This window comes from Saccopteryx leptura, chromosome 2 (genome assembly GCF_036850995.1).
Source record: "Saccopteryx leptura isolate mSacLep1 chromosome 2, mSacLep1_pri_phased_curated, whole genome shotgun sequence".
Taxonomy (NCBI): domain Eukaryota; kingdom Metazoa; phylum Chordata; class Mammalia; order Chiroptera; family Emballonuridae; genus Saccopteryx; species Saccopteryx leptura.
Window position 1 is genome coordinate 3,477,582 of NC_089504.1, and position 21,658 is coordinate 3,499,239.

Sequence of the window (21,658 nt, forward strand, 5' to 3'; positions counted from 1 at the left end):
GTAGACAAATCCGCCCAATGGAACAATGTAGCCTATGGGGCGGACTTCGCAGAGGATGAACAGGTACTCCAGCATCGGGACTCCACACTGCAACGCCTCTCCTCCCTGCATCGAAGAAGACTGTTAGGAGTGGCGAGTTTGATCCAATCAGGGACGGGTCTGGAGCTTGACCGCGGCCAGGGGATGCCCGCTGTGCTGTGAAATGGGTTTTCAAGCCAGATTTAGACAGGTTATGTGAAGAAAACGCCAGTCTGTCCACACGTTCCGTTTATTGACCTCCAACGGGCTGGAGCTGCCTTTCCAAAAGTCTCCCACCCACCCACCCCACCGCGCCCCCTAACGTTTTTGCACGTGGGAGGAGCTGCTAACGGTGATATTTAAGACTGGAGGGAATTCAAATTGGAAAGCAGGCCGGAGCTGGCCAGGCACCTAACAGATGCCCATATATATATATAATGTCAGGCTCCCTCCTGTCTAAAACGCAGGGAGGCACCCCACTGTGCCCACCGGGCAGCTGAGCAACGTGCATGGAGAGGAACTAGGGCAGGCCACTGTGGCGCTCCTGAGCTCTAGATTGGAGTGTCCAGTACTGGCCCCGCAGGCGAGCACGTGTTTCCAGGAAGCGCTGGCTAAACTCCATCTCAGCCTGGCTGCCCTCTGACTCCCAGTAGAGCACTTGCTGCCCGCGGAACGTCACCGTTTTCAGACTGTGGATGTCCCGGATCTAGGAGAAAAGGGACAGCCCCAAAGGACCCAGCCACAGATGAGAATTAATTAGCTAGCTTTCATGGAGCCTGTAATATACAAAGCATAACGCGCTCAGGGTCACACTTAAGCCTCACACAAGAACCCTATCCGTTCCAAAGTGTTGAGTTCATTTCAGAGTAGCATCCCTGTTCTGTTAATTAAACTTTGGAACATTGAAACGGGCTAGGAACAATGAGTGGATGGAAAACATGACTCTCTCCATTTACTTCCCAGCCTACAAAATGGGGGGGAAAAAAAGAAAAGGAAAAAAAAAAAAAAAAAAAAGAACCCTATCCGGAAGACACTGTTATCCTCCGGGAAACAGGCTCAGAGAACTCGTTCCACTTATAGGTGGCACAGCCAGGGTGCCAGGGCTGGGACCTGAGCCCAGGTCTGTCCGGTTCCAGAAGCCAGGCTGCCTCCTCCAGAGGAGCTGATACCTTGCAGAGGACAGTTGTCCCAGTACCCACGGAACCTCGTGGGGGAAGGAGTTGGCCCCCTCTTTTGGCAAAGTTATATCAGGCTCTAAAATTAGACTTCAGTCTTGGGTTAACCGGGCTGTCTACACTGGAAAAGGTTCTTTTCTATTTCACTCTTATAGGGAGCTCAATAAACATTTGTTGGTAAATAAATGGAGGAAGCTCTTTCCTCCTGTTCTTTTACTAATTTTGAAGACGTTTTTGGTCTGCAGTAAACTCAGGGGGTCCTCTAGCCCAGAACCCCTGGTCCGGTCCCCACAGAACAGCTGTCCAAAGTCATAGCAAAAGTTGGCCCATTCCTGTCGCCATCATGGCAACCTCACCGAGATGTAGCTGGCATCAGTCCCCTCAGGTCCAGTGCCCACATCAGTGACCAGGGCGTGGATGGCGATACGGGACCATGGAGCCACATCGATAAAGATGCGGCAGCCCCCCACGTGTCTCCCATCTGGACTCGTCAGTGGGCTGGCAATTTCACCCCGGGGTCCAAAGAGCTGCCTGTCACATTCTGCAGGGGAGAGCAGGTAGACAGACTGGGTGTGAGCCATCTCAAGGACAGAGGAGCCCCCAAATGACCACTACTGCCAGAGGCCAGGGCAGCTCACAGCTCGGGAGCAGCGAGGGGGACAGTATGGCACTGTGGTCAAGATCAGGACTCCCAGGCAGAAGCCCCCACTGCACCCCACATCTGCCACTTCCCGCTGTGTGACCCTAGGCAAAGGCTTTAAATGCGCTGAGCTTTAGTTCCCTCCTCTTTAAAGTGAAGGTGACAGCAGCAAACATCGGGCAGGGTAATTCTGAAAAAGTCACATGTGCAAAAGTGCTTAACACTGGGCCTGGCAGAAGCACAGGCTCCAACCCACTGAAGCCTCCTCTGCCGGCACCGCCTGGGCCTCCCCTGAGGCAGGTGCCTGAGTGGGGAGTCTGGGAAGTGAGGACCACTCAGCACCTGTGCAGCTGCGCACAGTGGGGCAGGGGAGGCCGTGTCAGGTGTCTACGAAGGAGGAGCTGTCCCACTTCTCACCTGAGGCCCGGGGCAGGGGGGACCAGAAACCCCTGGAACTAACTGGCTGGGGAAGCCACCTTCGGCCAGCTTGGGCTGTTGGGGAGGGAACGCCCTGAAGCAGCCTAGAGAGCTATCTGAGGACACTGAGTGTGGGACTGTGGGCAAAGCGGGGGTCCCTGGGATGCCATCCTCTGCACGAGGTGTGAGTGTGCATATGTGTGCAAGCATGTACACACCCTGTTCTGCGGGCGATGAGACAAGAGGACTGCACACAGGAACCGGGCTGGGGGACTGTGGCTTAGACAAGGATCCTAAAGGATCTCGAAGGACCAGAGTGCCAGGGCCAGGGTATGGGGCCATGGTGGCCTAAAGGATGGGGTGCGCATGTGGCTGGAATCCCCATCTGCCCACCTTGCTGAAGGGTCCCAGAGAGCAAGGGGCGCAGCACGTATCATGAGACCGCATGCTGGCAACTCATTTTAGACTGACACTAGCCACCGCGGGGTGGTGACGTTGGGGGTGTCCAGGAAGGCGTGGCTTCCACCACCTGGCGGCAGCACCCACCCAGCCCGCCCCGGGGGCGGGGCCTCCGGCGCCTCGCTGTACCTCGGTGGAAAGTTCCTGGGGCAGGTCGGCTGGAATAGCGCAGTGTCACTCCGCCACGCAACCGCGCGCTGCGCTGCCTCACCACCAGCGTGTTGGCTTTGGAACTGAAGGTCATGCCAGCCAGCTTCCTGCACGTCTTCCTCCACGTGAGCCTGCCCCAGAGCAGCAACATCTCCCCTGGGGAGGAGCACTGCAGTGAGGGTCCTGCACCCCCCCAGTGGGCTCAGCAGTACAGTGTCCCTGGGGTAGACGGGCTGAGTGCGGGTCCCGACCATCCCCCTTACTGGCTAGGTGACCCTAAGCAACTGGACACGTTACTTAATCTCTTAGCCTCAGTTTCCCCATCACACCCCAGTCCTGAGAGGGCTATAATTCCAAGTTATCATAAAGCATGAGCCTAGACTGTCTTGCCCGGAGTGGGCATGCTGGAGTCGTGCCCACAGGCACCTGGCAGGCCCTGGCACTGGCAGCAGGTGCTCACGTGGCCCTAGACATACCGGCACTACAGTTGAGAGAGCTCTGGAGGACTTGGAGGACCACCACCTCGCCCAGGGGCCGCCCGATGGCCACGGCACAGTCAGCCTGCCCGGGACTTCGCAAGTCAATGGCTCCTGTTGGCTCGAGGTGCTGCTGGCCACAGGGACCTGGACAGAGAGCAGGAGCACAGGTGAGCAGAGCTGCCAGGTGGGGCATTCCGGGCAGGGCAGGGCTGGGGCTTCCCATGCTGGGGATGGAGGCTGAAGTGGAGAGAGCTGACATCCTCAGAGGCCCAGCCAGAAGCCGCCCTGAGGCGGGGGTGGGGGCTGCAAGGGTCAGATGTCCCCATTCAAGGCACAGAGCCACTTTGCGATGCTCCAGCAAGGGAAGCAGTGTGTAAAGTGGTGTGTGACTGTGGGTCACAGACCGGGATCTGACTCGGACACCTTCGTGTCACCCTCCCTAGATAATAATAAAAGCGAGTTTGCCCTTGGCCAGTGGGGCTCTCCCAAGCCCATCCCTTCATCCCAGCCACACACATCCCAGGGACCCAAGTGCTGTGGCCACACACATCCCAGGGACCCAAGTGCTGTGGCCACAGACAGCCCCCCGGACATCCCCACAAGGAACTCGTCCTGGGTCTCCAGGTGCAGAAGCCTCTGCCACGCCTCCTACAGCCAGCCAGCTGCCCAGACAGAGGGAGAAAGGAACATACTGGACTCCACAGGGCTCTCCGTGGGCCCCGGCAAGAGCTCCCGAGTCCGGAGAGCTGGGGAGAGGAGGTGGGCCCAGGGCCGGGGCCCTTCCGGGGAAGCAGCGGCAGTGGCTTCCTCGTGGGGTGCCGGGCTGGGTGTCTCCTGCCCCGCACAGGGCCCAGCCCAGCAGCCCCGCACCGTCGTTGGCTTGGGCAAGTGCTGGCAGAAGTCAGCAGGCATGGGCCCCTGGGCCGGGGGACCCAGGCAGGTGTCACGGCGGCGCTGGGTGCCAACCCCACAGGAGACGGAGCACTGCCAGAAAGAGGGGACAGAGCTGGGCCGACCCTCCCTGAGGGCGACAAGGACAGGCGACCACAGGCCAGGCACGAGCGGATAGAATCTCTGCACAGCCCTGGAGGTGGGTACCTGTCTCCGTTCTACCGATGAGGAAACTGAGGCTCAGTGAGGTGATCCTGCCTGGGTCACACAGGGACACGCAGCAGGGACTCAAGCCTAGGTCGCTATCTGTCACCCTCAAGGCCTCTTGGTCCCTCCAAACCCGAGAGCAGGGGTCAGGCGGCAAGGCCTCCTCCTCCTCCTCCTCCTCCTCCTCCTCCTCCTGACAGCTCTGCAGCCCGCCCACCTGCCCTCCTGCCCTGCACTGCCCTCCTCCTCCTCCTGACAGTTCTGCAGCCCGCCCACCTGCCCTCCTGCCCTGCACTGCCCCCCTGCTCCTCCTGACAGCTCTGCAGCCCGCCCACCTGCCCTCCTGCCCTGCACTGCCCTCCTCCAAACCCACCTCGCCCGGGCCCAGATGCCCCCGGTCCTTCTGACCGAGGCCGGCGGTGGTGGCCATCTGCGTGGCCTCTTCTCGGCGTGAGCGAGCCCCTGAGGAGGGCCCTGCCTGTTTCCCGCCATCTTCCTAGTGCCTTGCAAGGTGCTGGGCCCAGATGGCACTGGCTTGTCCGTGGGGAATTGAGCTATCTGCCCTTCACCTTCCTGTGTCTCCAGACCTCGGGGCCTCCTAAGGCCCGGCTCTCTCCACGTGTCTAGGCCTCGCTGTCTTCCATCTCTAGGTGCCCGGGCTGCCCCTTCCCCAACAATCCCAGTTCTCCGTCTCCTTTCAGGGGGTCACAGTGAAACAAAGCTCCCCAGGGTCCCGTGTTTGAGGTCCCTCAGCTGACACACCCGCAGCCCCAGCCCCAGCGCTCACCGGTGTCCAGGGGCTGACGCGCCACGTGTAAGTGCAGTCGGCAGCGGCACAGGGGATGCTGGCCTGTGGCCGCACCAGAGCGGCACAGGCCGCCTCGCCCACCTCCACGTCTCGGCCTTGGTCCAGCTGCACGCAGGCCACAGAGCGTGTGGCGGTGCCGACCCCACAGCTGGCTGAGCATGGGCCAATGGACGTGACTTTCCACCTGCAGGAAAAGACCCCAGAGAGAGGCTGGGCCCCCCCCCCCCAGGATGGCACTGCCCCACTGGGCCCCTCGATGGCCATCCAGGACGTGTTCCAGGGCTACTGCACAGTACAGGCCTGAACCCCCTCCTGTCTAGTCCCAGCGCTTGCTGGCACGGGAACGGCTCTGCAGGGAAGACACCTCCTGTCCCTTAACCAGGCGCCCCCTTCGTCCCCCCCTTCACACCACCTCCAGTGACAACCACAGGGCGGCTTGCTGGGCCAGGCAAGGTGCGTGTGAAATTCCCACGAATCCCAGATCACCTCTGAATGGGACGTGGAGAAGAAACGGGGTACAAAGCCACTGGACGCTCGCACAAGCAAGGAAGTCAACGGACGCTTTGGGGGGGACGGCAAGGGATCGTCCAGCCACTGATTTAAGACAGCTCGGTCTGGGGATGGGACTAGGAGAGGGCAGTCGGCAGAGCGCGGCGGGAAACCTCCCCTTGGGCCACACAGACACAGGAACCGAGGACGTGACAACGGAGCCCCTGGGAGAAATTCAGTGAGCGCCGCTGGTGACTGGTTTGGGAAAATAAAGTTTGCTCCCGGCTTTGCAACACGATCCAGAGAAGCCGGGTGTTATTAAATATGCAGAAGTGAGGGAGGACTGTGGACATAGCGGTGAATGTTTGTCCTCTCCCTCCCCGGGCTCCAGCCCAGTCTCTGAGCCCCCACCCCGGCTTGAGCGCTGTTCTGCCTTGTGTCGGCTTCGGCGGTGCTGGGCCCCAGCTGGGCCCACCCCCAGGCTCCACCGAATGCTACCTCCTCCGTGGTGAGGCTCCCCCACCTAGGGCTCCCCCACCCACACCCCCACGAGAACCAACAGTGCTGTCTGTGTTTTGCTGGATGGGACGGTCACCTCTAGAAACTAGTACAACCTGCCAGGTGGCCCCATGTCCTAAGGGCTGTCTCCTGTGCCACTGACATCCTGTAACCCCCGTGGCACCTGGCCTCGTCCACCTGCATGTCTCGGCCTTGGTCCAGCTGCACGCAGGCCACGGAGCCCTCCTGTAACCCCCGTGGCACCTGGCCTCGTCCACCTGCGCGTTTCGGCCGTGGTCCAGCTGCACGCAGGCCACGGAGCCCTCCTGTAACCCCCGTGGCACCTGGCCTCGTCCACCTGCGCGTCTCGGCCGTGGTCCAGCTGCGCGCAGGCCACGGAGCCATCCTGTAACCCCCGTGGCACCTGGCCTCGTCCACCTGCGCGTCTCGGCCGTGGTCCAGCTGCACGCAGGCCACGGAGCCATCCTGTAACCCCCGTGGCACCTGGCCTCGTCCACCTGCGCGTCTCGGCCGTGGTCCAGCTGCACGCAGGCCACGGAGCCATCCTGTAACCCCCGTGGTCCAGCTGCACGCAGGCCACGGAGCCATCCTGTAACCCCTGTGGCACCTGGCCTCGTCCACCTGCACGTCTCGGCCGTGGTCCAGCTGCACGCAGGCCACGGAGCCATCCTGTAACCCCCGTGGTCCAGCTGCACACAGGCCACGGAGCCCTCCTGTAACCCCTGTGGCACCTGGCCTGGTGTTGGCTCACACTGGGAGCTCAGGCCCCTGCTGGATGCCCTAGGGCTGCTGACCTGGGTGGGCAGGGCTCCAGGCTGCACGCCTCCTGCTGCTCTGGCTGAGGCAGCCCCTGGCACTGGGTGTCCGGCAGGATCTCCTCGTCCTTGTCCTCTCCGTGGGCCCGGGCGCAATACAGGATCCTCCGCGCCACCCCTCCCCCGCAGCTCACACTGCAGGCCGCCAGCTTGTACCGCCACCTGGGGTACACCGGAGTCAGGGGGGGACCCAGGGGATCCAGGGGTGGCCCTCATTCCCCCACACCAGGAGGGGCCTGGAGAGGCTCTCACTCTGGGGGTCACCCTGTATGTCTCCAGCGAGGGGCTTAAAGTAATGGACACAGAACATGCAGAAGAACCCATTTTACAGAAGGGGACGAGGAGGCAAAAAGCAGATGTGTCCAAAAGGTAGCCGGGGAGGGACAGGGCACCCCAGGGGTCCTGCTGAGATGTGTCTCCAATGGGAATCCTGGCTCCACCGCCCCGGGACCTGCCTCCTGCCTCCTTAGCCGCGTTGCACCAGTCTCCGCCCTGGGGTCTCCTGCCGGTCTTATTTATCTATCATCCATGCCCCGTGCCCCCGCATCTGCTCCAGGAAGACAGGACGCCTGTCTTGCTCGCTGCTGTGCCCCTGGTGCCAGAACAGCGCCTGGCACAGCAGGTGCTCGGTGAAGAGCAGGCGATGACAAAGTGAACCATCAACCATGTGCACCCATGACCTCCTGGGTCCGTGCCACGCACTATACACGCAGCTCCAGGAAACCCCGGTAGGACCACTCGCCTGCTTGGGAAGGGGCCCACCTGGCGGGGCAGGGCTCTGGGCTACAGTCCTCCAGGGGGCTGGGCCGCGGCACGGGCCAGCACTTGGAGTGAGGCAGAGGAATGGAGCGTCCGTGGTCCAACCTCACACAGCGCACAGCCAGCGGCACCTGCCCGCCTCCGCAGGTCACTGGGCACGGCGCCAAGGCCCGGGTCTCCCACCTGCAGGGAGGAAAGGCCAGTGCTCTGTAGGAGGCCGCACCCCAGGGTCAGACATCTTCCTCCCTCAGGGACCCAGGCTGCTGCCCCTGCACAGTCCTGCTCCACTCACCAAGCCGGGCACAGGGCAGCCTGGCAGACCTCCTGCCGGCTCCCTGGCTTGCCTGCCAGGCCACACAGCTCTTCCTGGACAGGTGTCCCGAGGGTAGAGTCCACGCACTCGAAACGCAGCTCCATCTGGCCTGCAGGAAAGCAGCAGGAACCCCATGGTCAGAAGGGGAGCTCAGCCAGGACACAGCTGCCCAGCTCTCTGAAGAGCTCTAAGCAGAGGGTTTGAGTCTCGGCTCTGCCATTTACTGGCTGTGTGACCTTGGACAAATGACCTAACCTCTCTGAGCCTCGGGGGTTTTCATATACTGATGCCTAGTTTGCAGGGATATGTATAAAGATTTTTTTTAATTTTTATTTTATTTATTTATTTATTTTTTACTGAGACAGAGTGAGTCAGAGAGAGGGATAGACAGGGACAGACAGACAGGAACGGAGAGATGAGAAGCATCAATCATTAGTTTTTCACTGCGCGTTGCAACACCTTAGTTGTTCATTGATTGCTTTCTCATATGTGCCTTGACCGCGGGCCTTCAGCAGACCGAGTAACCCCTTGCTGGAGCCAGTGACCTTGGGCTCAAGCTGGTGGAATTTTTGCTCAAACCAGATGAGCCCGCGCTCAAGCTGGCGACCTCGGGGTCCAAACCTAGGTCCTCTGCATCCCAGTCTGACACTCTATCCACTGTGCCACCGGCTGGTCAGGCTGTATATTTTTTTTTATAAGTATATCATTTATTTTATTTTATTTATTCATTTTTAGAGAGGAGAGAGAGACAGAGAGGGAGAGAGAGGAAAGCGAGACAGAAAGAGAGAAGGGGGGGAGGAGCTGGAAGCATCAACTCCCATATGTGCCTTGACCAGGCAAGCCAGGGTTTCGAACCGGCGACCTCAGCATTCCAGGTAGACGCTTTATCCACTGCGCCACCACAGGTCAGGCCTGTATAAAGATTTTTGAAGGGGCAATACACTTCTTATCTGGCACACAGTAGGTGCTGACCAAGTGGCAGCGTTATTCTGTACTGAGAGGTGTGGTGAGAATTACTATATGAGCACCTCTCACTGCTTTTTCCACAAACGTTATTAGTAGTATCCTCAAAAGAAATCTCTGGTCTTGAGTCCAAATATGCTGAAGTTTTACTGACCAAACGGTTGGGTTTTTGTTTTCCTTTATTTTTTCTAACGAGAGAGAAAAAATGAAAAGAAACATCAAGTCATAGTTGCATCACGTTAGTTGTTCATTGATTGCTTCTCATATGTGCCTTGACCTGGGGTCTCCAGCTGAGCCAGCGACCTTTGGGCACAAGCCAGCGACCATGGGGTCATGTCGATGATCCCACACTCAAGCTGGCAACCTTGGGGTTTTGAACCTGGGACCTCTGTGTCCCAGGTTGACACGCTATCCACTGCGCTACCACCGATCAGGCCCAGGTGGTTAGGGTTTTAAAAAACACTGTGTCTCTTAAGATCATTTTGTCTCTGGCTTGGTCACCAGGAACTCAGAGTTAACTTTGGGGCCCATCCCTCTCAGCCTTTCTAGACCTTAAGAAATATGCCCTTGGGGGCCAGCCCTGCCGAGGTTTATGGCCTTCTGCTATCTTCCCGCCAATCCTTGAACACATTACACGGCTGCCTGCACTTTGCCCCAGCTCCTCGTATTAACTACATCATTTTTTTGTGTGGTCTGGGTTTTCTGTAAGCCATCTCAAACGGTTTTTAGAACTGAGCAAAATGTAGACAGATCAGAGTGAGCCCGTGGGGGCTGGTCTTTGGGGGGGGGGGGTGCTCACCTCTACCACAGGAGACAGAGCACGGCCCCGCCAGGGGAGTCCACACGTGTGTGGCCTGAGTCCCCGGCCTGGCACTGCCCGAGGGGGATGCAGCCTCCTCTCCCGGAGGCCGGGGGTCCAGCTGCAGGGAGCAAGCAGCAACTGGTGGGCCTGGGCATCCCACCTCCAGACGCACCCTGCTCCCCCAGAAGGTCCCAATCTCTTCAGGAGAGAGAAGTGGTCACCAGCACCTGAGAAGGTGCCCCTCCCTGCTGCTCCTCTCCGGGAAGACTTGCTTCCCGTCCTCCACAGATGCCCTCACCACACACCCCACCTGGGCCTCTGCATGAGCGGTCACCATGGGGCGGGGCTGAGAGCTGGGGCTCAGGGGCCGGACCTGCAGGCACGCTTGGCCTGCAGTCCCCGTAGCCCCGAGGGGAGAGGGTGGGCCAGCACCTTTGCCTGCAAGCAACCACACCCAGCCTCGAGCCCCTGGAACACTTCTCTGCACAGCTGGGAATGGGCAGCATTCTAACAGGGTCTGGGTCCTCCTGGCCCAGCCGGCCAGCAGGAAGGGCTTCCAGGAGGCCCTGAGCTCTGTATCTGAGTTCATCCTCGGACCAGGGGTCCGGCAGATGGCAGCCCTGCGGGAGGAGAGTCTCACACTGGCCAGGAGGCCAACAGTAACCGGGGTTCCCCATCCTTTCGGCCAGATGAGGACCCAGGGGCCCCGCCACCGCCCTGCCCGCCACTCACATGGCCCCAGCCCGGAGGACATGCCACCTCCGTACAGGGCTCGATGGCAGCTGGCTTCCTGTCTGTGGAGCAGGGCCCAGCAGTCACTGGCGCCCCCAGGCCATCTGCCCCCTGCGCACAAGTCACATTCTGGGCCAGGTCCTCCCACCTGAGGGCACAGGACAGCCATCAGGCCCTGCCTCTACCCTCAGGCTGTCAGCGCAGCCTGGGCCCTGGCATGGGGTGAACCTGCTCCCCCTACACACACCCTGTATCCAACAACCCACAGGGGGGTCGTCCCACAAAGAAACAAGCTCAGGGCGTCTCCCTGAAGAGCCGGACCAACAGCCATGGGCACCACACTTGGCACCCAGGCTGCAGTGACAGGCCCGAGCCCCCTGCTTTCCAGAGGGAACCCCGCCGGGGAAGCACATGGCTCCCCACAACCCAGCAGGTGCACAGAAGCCGGCGTCAGATGCGGTCAGGTCAGCCGGGTCGGGCAGAGGAAATCGGCTAGTGTGTGTGCCCGCCCTGAGGGGCCGTGGCTGCTGGGACGCCGTGCGGAGAGGGGTTCTGAGGCAGACCAGCCCCCGGAGGGAAGAACGGGGATGGCTACGTTCGCGTGGACATGAGAGAGGGAAGAGGAGCCCCCAGCCAAGTGTGGACCACCAGCGACCTCGGGCAGCCCACTCCCCTCTGGACGGGCAGCAGACCTAGGGCCCCAGAGAGGGAGGGGACCTGCCCTGGTCACCCAGCCAGTGAGCCACAAATCAGAAGGATAAGCCTCTGTCAGCTTGGACAGCAAGGGGGCGAGAGGCCCCAGGGAAGTGATGACAGTAATGACAAAGTGATATTTATTGCTTCCCAGAGCAGGGACTTGGAAGGTTCAGAGACAGAAGTGGCCGGTGCAGGGTTTTCTGGATAGGTAGGTAATTCTAAAGCTGGCACTCCTAACTCTGGGCCCCCACTGCCTGCCACCCGGACTGGTGGGGCCCGGCGGGAGGCCTTGGGATAAGGGGTCACTCAGAAGATGCGGGGCTCAGTGCAGGGACAGGCCTGGGCAGGGAGAATCCCCCCCCCGAGTTGTGCTCACCTGGGGGGGCAGGGCTGGGAACTGCAGGGTTCCACCACGGCTGGCTTCTGTGCCAGCGCTCGGCACCGGGCCGGGGGCAGTGTCCTCAGGCGGTGGCCCTGGGCCTCCACGCAGCGCACCAGCCGCTCCCGCAGGCCTCCCCCGCAGGACGCGCTGCACGGGCCGAAGTCTCCAGCTGCCCAGCTGGGGAAGACAGGGACAGAGCATCGGGCCCCCGGGCAGGTCCCCGGCTGGCTCAGGGAGACAGGGTGGGAGGCAGGCAGATCTGTCCAATGGAGTCACCTCCCTGTCTGGGCTGGGCCCCGTGTCCCTGCAGGCACCTGGACACAGCACAGGGAACACCCGGCCCAGCCCTCCGGTCCCCCAGCCCTGCACACACCAGCCCTGTCCCTAATGATATGCTTCTATGAACCACACCTGCCCAGGGACAGGGACAGGGACAGCCAGGTGCTTTCCACTGTCACCTCCCTGAGTCTCCACCCAGCCCCCCACCCCCAGCAGGGTGGTCATCTCCATGTTGCAGGGACCGCCTAAGCTCAGAGAGAGCATGTGCTGCCCACAGACTAGGGACATCAGGTGTGGGTGACTGTCACCTGTGTCTGCTGAGTCTCAGTGTCCTCGCCTGCAAAACAGGGGCACTGACAGAACCCGCCTCACGGGGCAGCCTCCAGGGCTGAGTGGGAGCACCCACAAGAGACCGCCTGCCCAGCCCAGGGCTCCGCAGTCCGGGGGAGAGCCCACAGCCACCGCAGACCCCGCCGGGAGCCGCAGGCGGCACTCACTACGGGGGGCACGGCCCGGGGGTGCAGGATTCTGGCCATGGCACGGGCCGCTGGCTCCCTCCACACCGGGCAGCCTCCGCCCACTGGTTCCTGGCCTGGTCCAGACAGCCGTAGGTCACCCATCGCAGCCCTGGGAAGGAAGAGGGAGGCTAGGCCACCTCCACGCAGGGGACACGCCAGGCTTCGGGCAGGCCCCACCCTGGGCCTCACCTGCCCCACAGCTCACCGAGCAGGACCCCCGCACGGCAGCCCACACCCAGACCTGCTGCAGCTTGGGCTGGAAGTAAGTGAACGTGATGTCTGGGCGGGTGACATTGCCGAACTCGTCACCGTAGCGTCTGTAAACCTGAATGACACAAACGGCGGGCCCAGGGCCTCGTCCAGGGGGCTCCCTGAGGGTCGCTGTCACCGTCCCCTTCCCCGGGAGCCTTCACAGTTCACTCCTCCATCCCTCTAGTCTTTTGCTCAGGAAGCAATCGGTGATGGTGACCGCACGCCAGGGTCTGGGGACAGCACAGCGAAGGGGACACTGCCCCAGCCTCCAGGAGCACCTGGTGGGGCGTGGGGCGGTGACAGGAATCTTTTTTTTTTTTTTTTTTTTTGTATTTTTCTGAAGCTGGAAACAGGGAGAGACAGTCAGACAGACTCCCGCATGCGCCGGACCGGGATCCACCCGGCACACCCACCAGGGGGCAATGCTCTGCCCCTCCGGGGCGTCGCTCTGCTGCGACCAGAGCCACTCCAGCGCCTGGGGCAGAGGCCAAGGAGCCATCCCCAGCACCCGGGCCATCTTTGCTCCAATGGAGCCCCAGCTGCGGGAGGGGAAGAGAGAGACAGAGAGGAAGGAGGGGGGGGTGGAGAAGCAAATGGGCGCCTCTCCTATGTGCCCTGGCCGGGAATCAAATCCGGGTCCCCCGCACGCCAGGCCGACGCTCCACCGCCGAGCCAACCGGCCAGGGCCGGTGACAGGAATCTTAAAGTGCCTGGCAGGTGCAGGGTGGCAATCCGGAAGGGTGTGGGGGGCTCTAGGCGGGCAGGTCAGGAAGGGGGTCCGGAGGCAGGGCTCCGCAAGGTCTGCCTGGGGCTCCCCTCCTCCATCCTTCCTGATTGCCCTCCTGGGCTCCAGTGTTCCCCAAGACCCCTCCTGCCCAGCTGGCCGGAGCAGGGACTCGTCTCAGACCGCAGGCCCACGGCCTCCTTCCTGGGGAAGCCCTCTGACCCCCGCACAGGGCTCTCCTCTCACCACGCCCGTGGCTCCAGGGACTCCGTGGGCTCCCCCCCTCAATGACCGCTGAGTCAATGAGTGAGTGAGTGAGTGAACAGATGAACAAGGGAGCCCCAGAGGGAGGCCCTCCTGGTCACCTGGACCTCCATGTCGTCCCGAGTGGGTCCCGGGATGCGGAGCTCCTCCAGGTGGGGCAGCCGGTCCTCGGTGAGGGTCACTTTGTACTCGACGCGGCCGTCCTCCAGGAGGGAGGGGTAGGTGGTGCTGAGAGAGATGCTGGCATTCCCAGCCACAATGTAGCGCCCTCGGATCCTCACTGCTGTGGGGGGGAGCGAGGCCCATCACCGTGGGAGGTGGGCACCACCCCCTCGGATCCTCACTCCTGTGAGGGGGAGCGAGGCCCATCACCGTGGGAGGTGGGCACCACCCCCTCGGATCCTCACTGCTGTGGGGGGGAGCGAGGCCCATCACCGTGGGAGGTGGGCACCACCCCCTCGGATCCTCACTGCTGTGGGGGGGAGCGAGGCCCGTCACCGTGGGAGGTGGGCACCACCCCCTCGGATCCTCACTGCTGTGGGGGGGAGCGAGGCCCATCACCGTGGGAGGTGGGCACCACGCCCTCTCACAGAGGAGGTCTTGGTTTAAACCTTAAACTTTGAGGAACGGGCTGAGGGATGTCACTTCTAGGGCTGCATCTGTGACTGTCCTCCCCTCCAGGTCCCCATCTCCCAGAAGCAGGTCCTCCTGGTGTCCTGGCTGGGTGGTCTCTGCAGGCACCCCCCACACACACGATGCACACAGGGGGCTGACCACAGAAGGCTCCCTCACAGCAGTGACTCTGTGCCTCTACCCAGAAGCCAGTGAGCACCACAGACCTGCTTCCCTGTCCAAGGACCCTCCCACCAGCTCTGCAGGCAGGTTCAGGGGCTCAGGGACACCAGGCAGGCACCCCCAACTCTGAACTCAAAGGTCAGGTGTGGGCGTCCTCTGGAAGCAAGGCCCCACGGGGCACTGAGCAGTAAAGAAGTTGGCCTTGCCCTGGCCGGTTGGCTCAGTGGTAGAGCGTTGGCCCGGTGTGTGTTAGTCCCGGGTTCGATTCCCGGCCAGGGCACACAGGAGAAGCACCCATCTGCTTCTCCACCCCTCCCCCTCTCCTTCCTCTCTGTCTCTCTCTTCCTTTCCCGCAGCCGAGGCTCCACTGGAGCAAAGTTGGCCTGGGTGCTAAGGATAGCTCTATGCCCTCCACCTCAGGTGCTAGAATGGCTCTGGTTGCAACAGAGCATCGCCCCAGATGGGCAGAGCATCGCCCCCTGGTGGACATGCCGGTGGATCCCGGTCAAGCCCATGCGGGAGTCTGTCTGTCTGCCTTCCTGCTTCTCACTTCAGAAAAATACAAAAAAAAAAAAAAAAGAAAGAAAAAGGAAGTTGGTCTTGCCCAGGACACATCCATCCGCCTTTGTCCTTGGCTTCCGGGAAGGAACCTCCATCAGCCAACAGGAGTGCCTCTGTCCAAGGTGAGGTCTGGCCACACCAGAAAGACCAAACACGTGATGTGATCTAGGGGGGTTCTGGGTCACATGGCATCAGGCAAGCTGGAGACGGAGATCATCCATGCAAGCCATCGATCAAGCAGTCAATCAACCAACCGTGGCCACCTAACGAAGCCCCGAGAGAAACTGGACACTGAGCTTGGGTTGGCAGCCCCTGGGTTGCCAGTACTCCACGTACAATGTCACACTTCGATACCGGACACCGCACCCTCCAGGCTCTGCCCTGGGCGTCTTCCTCCTCGGCCGGTTTTGACCCGATTCATTCCCGCTATCGGCCGTAACCCACCGTGAGTATGACCAGTTCTGAGTTCCGGGAGTCCTCCTAGCGGGCTGTCCAAGCTGACGGGGGCCCGGAGAACCCCCGGACTTGGAAGCGAGGGCATCATGGGGACTGCGCCCTCAACCTTCGAGGTCTGGCTAACTCCGGTGGGCGTCCTCGGGCCTGCTCACCCAGGTGTGTGAAGAGAGGCCTGCGGTTGGCAACGTACACGCTGGTCAGGTTGGGAGGCAGCGTCAGGAAGGTGACGTACTCTAGGAGGAAGCAGGAGGTTGGGCGGCCCAAGTCGCCCGCATCACAGTCAGGGGAGCCGATGGCGGTGGCACACAAAAAGGGGGAGGCTTCAAAACAGAAAGCTTACACTGTGATGGGGCTGCCTCAGGAAGCAGTGAGTCCCCTGTCACAGGGGGCAATCAAGGCCAGGCTGGAGGGCCACCTGTGAGGACGCCGCCCTGGTGAGGGGGAGGGACCCAACGTTCTCTGGGGGAGGGACCCAAAGTTCTCTGGGCTCAGCCTGGGGCTGCCAGAGGGAGGCGGGACCCAAATCCGCCACTAATCCTCTAAACCCTGACTTTGCAAACGACCTGGCCTCTTTCATAAAGAGATCGGGGTCAAGGGTTTTCCAGGTACGTCATCCCCCGTGATGGGATGCCTTGAGCCGGAGAGGAGGGGCCGGCCCACAACAGACTGCCCACTGCCTGCACTGTTGTCCCCATTGCAGTGACAGTGAGCAGCCGTCAGATGCACCACAGTCCCGGTGTGGCTCCACCACCGAAACCTGAGCCACGTGGGGAGGCTGGCAGCGTGGGGGGTGGAGGCTGAGGCCCTCTGGGAGGCTCCAGGGCTGAGCCAGCGTGTGTACGCCCCACCCCATGCCCAGCCTGGGCAGCCGGGGCTCCTTGGGGGCTGGGGGGCCGGCCCCTACCTCTGGCCCTTCCGGCCGTGAACGAGCCGTTCTGAGGGCTGCACGTGCTGTTGTCCCCTCCACACACCCGGCACGCGTCTGGCACCTGCTGGGAGTCCATCCTGCCGTCACAGCCGAAGGTCTGTGAAATCGGGGAGTGACAGGTGGGACCGGGACTCGTGCCATGGGCGGGGCTGGCCCACTGATGCCCACAGCTCGGAGGCTCTCAGATTCACATGACAGATGCTCTGGGCCCACGTTCAGAGCATCCGATGTCCATGCAAGAAGCAAACGTAAAGGACCTGCCCACCTGCCCGAGGTCACAGCACGGCTCTTCACGCCCAGCTGAGCCCAAGGTCACCCGTGTCCCAGCGTCACCCCGTGCAGACGGTGGCAGCTTCGTGGGGCCAATGCCCACACTCACCACCACCCCCAGGAGGCCCCTTTACATCTTGGGTCTTTTGGGACAGGCCTCAGGGCCACCGGGGATGGAAAGGCACCCTCTGCCCACACACGCCTACCCTGCAGCTGCCCGACACACACAGGCTCAGGGCCCCGTCCTCCTGAGGGCCACTTGGCACACACCGGGTCCCATCCAGGAAACTGTCCCCACGCCTCACGATGAAGCTCTCACCAATGGCCCGGCACATGTGTCTGCACAGAGCGTCCCCTGGGAAGGCAGGAGGAAGGGAACCGCAGTGCAGGGGCAGCAGGGAGTAGGGAGGGCGCTGACCCTGCCGGGCACGATCCAGGTGGGCCGGGCCCCTGCTGGCACCACCCAGGTTCCGCGCCGCATTCGGGCAGGGGCTCTGTCTTCCTCCTGAGGCTGTAAACGCAGCCAAGACGTAATACGGGCTACTGAGGCCTTCCTGCAGCCCAAGCAGGGAGACCCACTCTAGTCTCCGTTGTGCAGGCGGGAAAACCAGGACTCGGAGATCCCCAGCTGCAGGGGCCTTGCCAGGACGAGACCCTGCCCAGCTGGAGCCCCGCTGTCAGCAGCATGGGCGTGAAGGTGGGCTGGCCCGCCCCCGGCTCCCCCTTGCAGCCCCAGGCCCCACCTTGACTGTATGGCACGGCCGGGCCCCAGCGGTAGAGGGAGACGTTGCCCGGGGAGAGGAGCAGGGGCTGCCCGTCGGTCTCCGCACACTGCTCGGACATGAACTCCAGCTGGGTCTTCTCGCAGGCCTGGCCAGAGAAGGCGGGGGACAGGCACAGAAGAGACCTGGGGTGGGGACTCGAGCAGGGGGCCTGGGGTGGGGGTCCCATGCCACAGGGAGACAGCAGAGAACTCTGCAGCGCGAGGGCTATGAAGCGGGCTCGAGCCTGGCTCCCGGGTGCACCCCAGTTCCCTGCTCTGTAAAGTGGGGGCGACAGCGTCTTTCTCTGCTGGGGCGGGCATTCCAGGAGAGTGTGTGAGGACCCAGGGCAGGGACCACCACCCAGCAGCACACAGGAAAGATGGGGAGCACTGCTTTTACACCCAGTGCTGGGATGGGGGGGGACGGGCACTCTCCTGGCAGAGACTAGGGCGCCTGCCACCCTGCCCAGGAAGCAGGCCTACCTGCGTGTTGCACATCTCGGCCTGGAGGTCAGCGCCTACGCACGCGCGCCCCCCAAAGGCAGGTCTGAAAATCCCCAGGAGACACAAGGGGTGAGAGGTGACTCACAGACCCCCAGCCAGGGAAAGTGGAGCCACCACCCTCCCGCTACGTCCCCACCATACCTGGGGTTGTTGCATTGCCGCCTCCTGGTGACCACGCCTCCTCCGCAGGAGCGGGAGCAAGCACTGGAGAGACCCCACGCTGACCAGTGCCCGTGCACCACTCCCAAGGAGGTTAGCTCCGCCAGCAAGCGGCAGTGACCCTTGGAGCACCACTGCAAGAGAGTGACAGCCAATCTCCTGCACCCATGGGCACCATGTAAGGCATCCCAGCTACAGGCTACCCAAATCTCCTGTACCCACGGGCACCCCACACCCACGGGCACCGTGTAAGGCATCCCAGCTACAGGCTACCCAAATCTCCTGTACCCACGGGCACCCCACACCCACGGGCACCATGTAAGGCATCCCAGCTACAGGCTACCCGAATCTCCTGTACCCACGGGCACCCCACACCCACGGGCACCGTGTAAGGCATCCCAGCTACAGGCTACCCGAATCTCCTGTACCCACGGGCACCCCACACCCACGGGCACCGTGTAAGGCATCCCAGCTACAGGCTACCCAAATCTCCTGTACCCACGGGCACCCCACACCCACGGGCACCGTGTAAGGCATCCCAGCTACAGGCTACCCGAATCTCCTGTACCCACGGGCACCCCACACCCACGGGCACCGTGTAAGGCATCCCAGCTACAGGCTACCCGAATCTCCTGTACCCACGGGCACCCCACACCCACGGGCACCGTGTAAGGCATCCCAGCTACAGGCTACCCGAATCTCCTGTACCCACGGGCACCCCACACCCACGGGCACCGTGTAAGGCATCCCAGCTACAGGCTACCCGAATCTCCTGTACCCACGGGCACCCCACACCCACGGGCACCGTGTAAGGCATCCCAGCTACAGGCTACCCGAATCTCCTGTACCCACGGGCACCCCACACCCACGGGCACCGTGTAAGGCATCCCAGCTACAGGCTACCCGAATCTCCTGTACCCACGGGCACCCCACACCCACGGGCACCGTGTAAGGCATCCCAGCTACAGGCTACCCGAATCTCCTGTACCCACGGGCACCCCACACCCACGGGCACCGTGTAAGGCATCCCAGCTACAGGCTACCCGAATCTCCTGTACCCACGGGCACCCCACACCCACGGGCACCGTGTAAGGCATCCCAGCTACAGGCTACCCGAATCTCCTGTACCCACGGGCACCCCACACCCACGGGCACCGTGTAAGGCATCCCAGCTACAGGCTACCCAAATCTCCTGTACCCACGGGCACCCCACACCCACGGGCACCGGGTAAGGTACCCACCCACAGGCTACCCTTCAAGGCACCCACACTTATGGGTACTGCACACTCATGAGCACCCCACACTCAGGGTACCTGACACCCACAGGGCACCCCACCCCAGAGGTCACAGCCACCGTGTATGCGAGGCATCCTGCCACCCACCGCTCCTGACCAAGTGACCAAGGACAGCTACAGGGCCCTCTGCCCTGGCTCACTGTGTGCTCCTGCCAGGCTGCAGGTGCCCCGCACAAGCATGCGTGCACATTCACACACACACACACACGCTCACACGCACATTCACACACACACACACACGCACATTCCACACGTGCACGCACGCTCACACGCACATTCCACACGTGCACGCACGCTCACACGCACATTCACACGTGCACGCACGCTCACACGCACACTCACACATGCACGCACGCTCACACGCACATTCACACATGCACACACGCTCACACGCGCCTCCACCCCCTGTTCAGACCTTGTCCAGGCCACACTCCGTCCCGTCCAGGAGAGGGACGAGGAGGCGGCTGCAGCTGCCGTGGTCCAGGGGGTCAGTGTGGCAGGACAGCGCCCGGCACACATCCTACGAGGAGAGACAAGGGACGGGCACTGGGGCCAGCAGCGCCTGTCGGGTCCGGGTCTGGCCTTCACCGCCCCTCCCAGGCTGCAGGGCACAACGACACAGCCACACTGCTGTGTGGGCCAGGGGCCAGAGAGGATGAGTGCGGCTGACCTGTCCATCAGGAAGGGGGTCAGGGGCCCGAATCCCTTTAGGGGGCCCATGAAAACGTTCCATGTCTTCCATCATCAGAAGAAAAAAATTAACTCTTCGATTGAAGAAAATGTTTCAGTTCATAATATTAATAACCCGTATTTACAATAAGACACATAAAAGTTTATATGTTTTATTAAAACACTAATGTATTCCTTAATATTTCGTATGTTGGAAGGGGCCCTCTGAGGCACAAGTACCCCGGGGGGCCCATGACCACCCTGTGCAGCCCTAGGAGGAGCCCTGTCCCCCCCACCAGCCTCTCCTGCCTAGGATTCAGTCCGGAGGTCATCTCCAGAAAGCCCTCCGGCTGCCACTGGGTTGGAAGCCCTTGGTACCGGCAGGGGCTCAGGGGCCCTGGCTCTACCTAATTGGTGGGGCCCAGTCGAACCAAAAATGTTGAGTCCTGACCAAAAAACAAGAATTTTAAGAGCCTACAGACAGCCTGGGCCAGGGGTGCCCACGGTGCACAGTGGGGCCCGAGCTGGGCGGAGGGGGCTGTTGGGTGTGGACAGAGGGTCTTCCCAGGAGGCACAGCGAGATGCCCGGACTCACGAGGTTCTCCCTGGTGAAGGTGCACGCAACGGCGGTGGGGCCGAAGGCCACGCGGCACTGCTCGTCCGCGCCATAGTACAGACCGGGTTGTGCCTCGTGGGGGCGCCCCGCGGGCCGGGTCTGCGGCCCGGGCGGGTCCCACAGGCAGCGCGCCCGCCCTGCGCTGTGACAGGGCCCCGGCTCAAGTCCCCGGTGGGCTCGGGATGGGGCGGGATGGAAGGGTGGACTCGGGTGGTGGGGGGAGTTCTCAGCCCGTGCCGCCCACCCGGTGGTGTCCGAGAAGAGGGAAGGCGATGGAGGGGCCCCGAGGGGGTGGGGCCGGTGGAGGTGGGACGCAGGGAGGGGAGGGGCCGGTGGAGGTGGGACGCAGGGAGGGGAGGGGCCGGTGGAGGTGGGACGCAGGGAGGGGAGGGGCCGGTGGGGGTGGGACGCAGGGAGGGGAGGGGCCGGTGGAGGTGGGACGCAGGGAGGGGAGGGGCCGGTGGAGGTGGGACGCAGGGAGGGGAGGGGCCGGTGGAGGTGGGACGCAGGGAGGGGAGGGGCCGGTGGAGGTGGGACGTAGGGAGGGGAGGGGCCGGTGGAGGTGGGACGCAGGGAGGGGAGGGGCCGGTGGAGGTGGGACGCAGGGAGGGGAGGGGCCGGTGGAGGTGGGACGCAGGGAGGGGAGGGGCCGGTGGAGGTGGGACGCAGGGAGGGGAGGGGCCGGTGGTGGTGGGACGCAGGGAGGGGAGGGGCCGGTGGAGGTGGGACGCAGGGAGGGGAGGGGCCGGTGGAGGTGGGACGCAGGGAGGGGAGGGGACGGGAGGTGGGATGCAGGGAGGGGAGGGGACGGGAGGTGGGACGCAGGGAGGGGAGGGGCCGGTGGAGGTGGGACGCAGGGAGGGGAGGGGCCGGTGGAGGTGGGACGCAGGG

At 62.5% G+C, this 21,658-nt stretch overlaps 1 protein-coding gene and 1 non-coding gene across 5 annotated transcripts in view; one reads left to right on the top strand and one right to left on the bottom strand.

Moving 5' to 3' along the window:
- Positions 1-359: 359 nt before the first annotated feature.
- The window catches only part of ADAMTS13 (ADAM metallopeptidase with thrombospondin type 1 motif 13), a 32,902-nt gene continuing 11,603 nt past the window's right edge, over positions 360-21,658 (bottom strand). For 2 of the 4 annotated variants that reach the window (XM_066366763.1, XM_066366762.1), the window contains 23 exons: positions 20,747-20,909; positions 19,898-20,002; positions 18,170-18,321; positions 18,008-18,071; positions 17,505-17,631; positions 16,968-17,116; positions 16,468-16,588; positions 15,716-15,796; positions 13,853-14,034; positions 12,701-12,836; positions 12,491-12,620; positions 11,709-11,891; positions 10,637-10,784; positions 9,902-10,022; positions 8,119-8,248; positions 7,830-8,009; positions 7,047-7,229; positions 5,224-5,428; positions 4,031-4,322; positions 3,336-3,482; positions 2,839-3,015; positions 1,550-1,734; positions 360-724 (listed from right to left, as the gene is read on the bottom strand). In XM_066366763.1, the coding sequence (XP_066222860.1) occupies positions 539-724; positions 1,550-1,734; positions 2,839-3,015; positions 3,336-3,482; positions 4,031-4,322; positions 5,224-5,428; positions 7,047-7,229; positions 7,830-8,009; positions 8,119-8,248; positions 9,902-10,022; positions 10,637-10,784; positions 11,709-11,891; positions 12,491-12,620; positions 12,701-12,836; positions 13,853-14,034; positions 15,716-15,796; positions 16,468-16,588; positions 16,968-17,116; positions 17,505-17,631; positions 18,008-18,071; positions 18,170-18,321; positions 19,898-20,002; positions 20,747-20,909 (3,547 nt within the window). In that variant the 3' untranslated portion in view covers positions 360-538. The remainder of the gene's footprint in view (positions 725-1,549; positions 1,735-2,838; positions 3,016-3,335; positions 3,483-4,030; positions 4,323-5,223; positions 5,429-7,046; positions 7,230-7,829; positions 8,010-8,118; positions 8,249-9,901; positions 10,023-10,636; positions 10,785-11,708; positions 11,892-12,490; positions 12,621-12,700; positions 12,837-13,852; positions 14,035-15,715; positions 15,797-16,467; positions 16,589-16,967; positions 17,117-17,504; positions 17,632-18,007; positions 18,072-18,169; positions 18,322-19,897; positions 20,003-20,746; positions 20,910-21,658) is intronic. The other 2 variants (XM_066366764.1, XM_066366765.1) reach the window with 2 other exon arrangements.
- Positions 859-990, top strand: LOC136396063 (small nucleolar RNA SNORA36 family). The gene has a single exon (XR_010749490.1). It is a non-coding gene; the product is annotated as a small nucleolar RNA SNORA36 family (small nucleolar RNA).